At 43.7% G+C, this 4179-nt stretch overlaps 2 protein-coding genes across 2 annotated transcripts; one reads left to right on the forward strand and one right to left on the reverse strand.

The window, feature by feature from the left end:
• Positions 1–641: 641 nt before the first annotated feature.
• On the reverse strand, positions 642–1469 carry LOC138057696 (zinc finger MYM-type protein 1-like). Its single transcript, XM_068903626.1, has one exon. It carries the CDS (start codon positions 1467–1469, stop codon positions 642–644), a length of 828 nt encoding a protein of 275 aa, XP_068759727.1.
• Positions 1470–1798: 329 nt separating this feature from the next.
• Positions 1799–2422, forward strand: LOC138057697 (zinc finger MYM-type protein 1-like). Its single transcript, XM_068903627.1, has one exon. The coding sequence runs from the start codon at positions 1799–1801 to the stop codon at positions 2420–2422; it is 624 nt and encodes a 207-aa protein (XP_068759728.1).
• Positions 2423–4179: the final 1757 nt, after the last annotated feature.

Here is a 4179-nt window from a genome sequence, read left to right on the forward strand (position 1 = left end):
AGCAAGTACAAAGGGAACAGGTTTTGAGCGGTAATCAGACCTTCGTGCTGGACTGAAAATCTCGTTTCAAGTTCACCGACAACGTGATCTATAAATGGATAGAACACATTAATCCTGTAGTAGTCTGATGGCTGATCGTTGTGTGCGGCGTTTGCTCGATGGCGTTGAACAGTCGTTGTACGAGGCTTTATCAGGGTGACGTTGATAGAGTCAGCTACCTGGCTGAATCGACTCCACACCTTCTGCCAGGATTCATCTCCTCTTGCTGATTTAATGCATTCTTTGGCGAAAGTTACGCTTTGGTATGCATCGCCAAGGTTACAGCTCTTAGCTTGTAGGGACTTTGTTACTTGGGCTAAAAATCACAGAACAAACTGAGATACTGTCAAAGCGACTATGAATTCAGAGTCTTGGAAAAGACGTGAATAAGCTGAAGCATCACGTTTAGCATCGCCACTGCTTGATGATGAAATTTCATCCAGAGCTAGAGCCATATTTAGCAAGAAGAGCAGAGAGGGTAGTAACTTTTGCACTCCAACGAGTAGCACAGAATTTCGGTACAGTGTGTCGCTTGCTTCCTTCCTCCAATGTTTTGGCAGATTCATCTTCTTGGTCTTCATCAGCAAATGCAACTAGAGCGCTCAACAGTTCACTGTCATCGGAGGCCACAACCACTGAAGAAATATTTCTTTCCTTTTGGCGCTGCCACTAAGAAACCACGTAAGTTTGCTGACGTTATCAAACAGATTCTGAATGAATCGCACAGCTTTGCAACCACTCGAGAGTGCAAGGTTCAAAACGTGGGATCTGCAGTAAACGTACGTGGCATTAGGGTACTTCTCTGCAACTTTAGCTTGTACCCTATTCCTACTTGAACTCATGACGCATGCTCCGTCATATCCTTGGCCAACTAGCCCGGACATATTAAAGCCCCATTCTTGTAGTGCGTGTAACAAGGTATTCGCAATGGTCTGGGCATTCAATTTTTCAAGCGTTACGAATCCAATAAATTCTTTACAGACTTCATTTTTACTGCTCAGATATCGCACACATAAACTGAGTTGTTCAGTTGTAGAACAATCTTGCGTTTCGTCGGCCATTACACTCCAATACTTTGGTATTGATACTCGGACACGGTTTCTAATGAAACTGTCGCACAAATTGATTATTTCGTTCTGAATCCTCGGAGACGTGTACTTAGCATTACCGGAAGCATGATCCAAATGGTCTTTGAGTTCTGGATCATATTTGCATTTCCAGTCAACAAAGAAGGGGAAATTCCCATCTTCATCTCTTTTAGAGGGATCCCAATTACCTCTTAATGGAATGCCCCTCTGTCCTAATGCAATGACTACATCAATAATAGACACGACGCCTTTCATTGTGCGATGCTGTTGCTCGGCTGCCTGTCTTTGTAGTCTTGCACTGATGTCTTTGCCTGGGCGGCGTGTCTTAAGGAAGTTAGTCATCTTTTCCTCTGAAAGTTGGTGTTCTTCACTGCGCGCATGGGTGTCAAGGAGCTCATCACCTGCTTTCTTCCAGTTTTTGAAGCCCTTTGAGACAAATGGCGATTCATTTGGAACAGTATTGTTGGAAAAACATATACTATAGATACAGTGAGCTGTGTCATTTCTAATGCTGTAACGCAGCCATGGCCGCTTCTACATCCATAATAGTTGGAAACGCCTTCCGGCTGTTGTCGGAAACTTGAATCCGTGCGGAAAGCTAAACTTCACGGTTAGAAGCTCAAGCTTTTGGTCGTCTGATAACGTTTTACCGTGCATCAGGACAGAGGGGCATGCCATTAAGAGGTAATTGGGATCCCTCTAAAAGAGATGAAGATGGGAATTTCTCCTTCTTTGTTGACTGGAAATCCAAATATGATCCAGAACTCAAAGACCATTTGGATCATGCTTCCGGTAATGCTAAGTACACGTCTCCGAGGATTCACAAGTGGAGTGTAATGGCCGACGAAACGCAAGATTGTTCTACAACTGAACAACTCAGTTTATGTGTGCGATATCTGAGCAGTAAAAATGAAGTCTGTGAAGAATTTATTGGATTCGTAAGGCTTGAAAAATTGGATGCCCACACCATTGCGGATACCTTGTTACACGCACTACAAGAATGGGGCTTTAATATGTCTGGGCTAGTTGGCCAAAGATATGACGGAGCAAGCGTCATGAGTTCAAGTAGGAATGGGGTGCAAGCTAAAGTTGCAGAGAAGTACCCTAATGCCACGTACGTTTACTGCAGATCCCACGTTTTGAACCTTGCACTCTCGAGTGGTTGCAAAGCTGTGCGATTCATTCAGAATCTGTTTGATAACGTCAGCAAACTTACGTGGTTTCTTAGTGGCAGCGCCAAAAGGAAAGAAATATTTCTTCAGTGGTTGTGGCCTCCGATGACAGTGAACTGTTGAGCGCTCTAGTTGCATTTGCTGATGAAGACCAAGAAGATGAATCTGCCAAAACATTGGAGAAAGGAAGCAAGCGACAGACTGTACCGAAATTCTGTGCTACTCGTTGGAGTGCAAAAGTTACTACCCTCTCTGCTCTTCTTGCTAAATATGGCTCTAGCTCTGGATGAAATTTCATCATCAAGCAGTGGCGATGCTAAACGTGATGCTTCAGCTTATTCACGTCTTTTCCAAGACTCTGAATTCATAGTCGCTTTAACAGTATCTCAGTTTGCTCTGTGATTTTTAGCCCAAGTAACAAAGTCCCTACAAGCTAAGAGCTGTAACCTTGGCGATGCATACCAAAGCGTAACTTTCGCCAAAGAATGCATTAAATCAGCAAGAGGAGATGAATCCTGGCAGAAGGTGTGGAGTCGATTCAGCCAGGTAGCTGACTCTATCAACGTCACCCTGATAAAGCCTCGTACAACGACTGTTCAACGCCATCGAGCAAACGCCGCACACAACGATCAGCCATCAGACTACTACAGGATTAATGTGTTCTATCCATTTATAGATCACGTTGTCGGTGAACTTGAAACGAGATTTTCAGTCCAGCACGAAGGTCTGATTACCGCTCAAAACCTGTTCCCTTTGTACTTGCTCAAGTTAACTGACAGGCATATCGAGAAGATCAAGCCAGACTCAGAACAAGAGGGAGCAATGCCTGATTGCAGTCCGCAAGAATTTCCCGCCATTCACAAGGTGCTGTCGATCTTTCTAACCACGCCTGTCGGAAGCGTCAGTTGCGAACGCTCCTTCTCAGCCCTACGCCGTCTAAAGTTATGGACTCGGTCATCAATGACAGAAAATCGATTAAGTGGCCTTGCTATGCTGTTAATTCATTGCGCAACGGACTTCATTCCCACTCCAAAAGATATCTATGACATGAAGTCAAATTGGAGAAGAATCTAAAACAGCCTAATATAGACTCGTTTTTGAGACTTGGTATTCTGATACCGAAACGTGCAATACCATCCATACAAAGTGTTAAACTTCTGTTAACAGTATACCTTGAGTTAAAGATGGTATATAAATCATCATTGTGTAGCAGAGACCTCGGGGGTAATTTCAAACCAAAGAAGGTGTTTATGCCGTAATAAATCATGACAATTAAAAAAAAATGTATCAGTGTGGTTTGTTTCCTTAAAGGTCTTATAGGCAACCCTCTGTGTAGGGGTGAGAACAAAACGTCCGACTAGAAACTCTGTCTGTATACAGGAGATCCCTGTGAAGGTTTGTGGAGTTTGCCCCCGCAGACAAAAAATCCTAGGTACGGTCCTGGCAAGTAAAACGCTCTGGATATTAAAAACCGTTTGAAGCCAAAACTTACTCTATAGCCAAAAAAAGCCAAGACAGAAATGTTTGTGAAGTGCGGTTGAGAGAGAGATGAATTGAATAAGTGATTCTCGCATTTGCTGGACAATTTAAGCAATTGTCTCATATGTACACCTGAAGATTTTAGGTGTCTTCAACGGGATTCGAACCCATGACCTCTGCGATGCGGGTGCAGTACCCTATGAAGTCACTCATTTCTTTCACGGGAACACATGAACCCAACAAATTGATCCGCTCTCATCTGAGTGGCTTCACAGTTCGGTTGGTAGAGCACTGCACCCGGCATCCCTTAGGTCATGGGTTCAAATTAAATCTCGTTGAAGACACCTGAATTTTTTCAGGCGCACATATGAGACAATTGCTTAAATTGTCCAGCAAATGGG

Source organism: Montipora capricornis, chromosome 7 (assembly GCF_036669925.1).
Source record: "Montipora capricornis isolate CH-2021 chromosome 7, ASM3666992v2, whole genome shotgun sequence".
Taxonomy (NCBI): Eukaryota; Metazoa; Cnidaria; class Anthozoa; order Scleractinia; family Acroporidae; genus Montipora; species Montipora capricornis.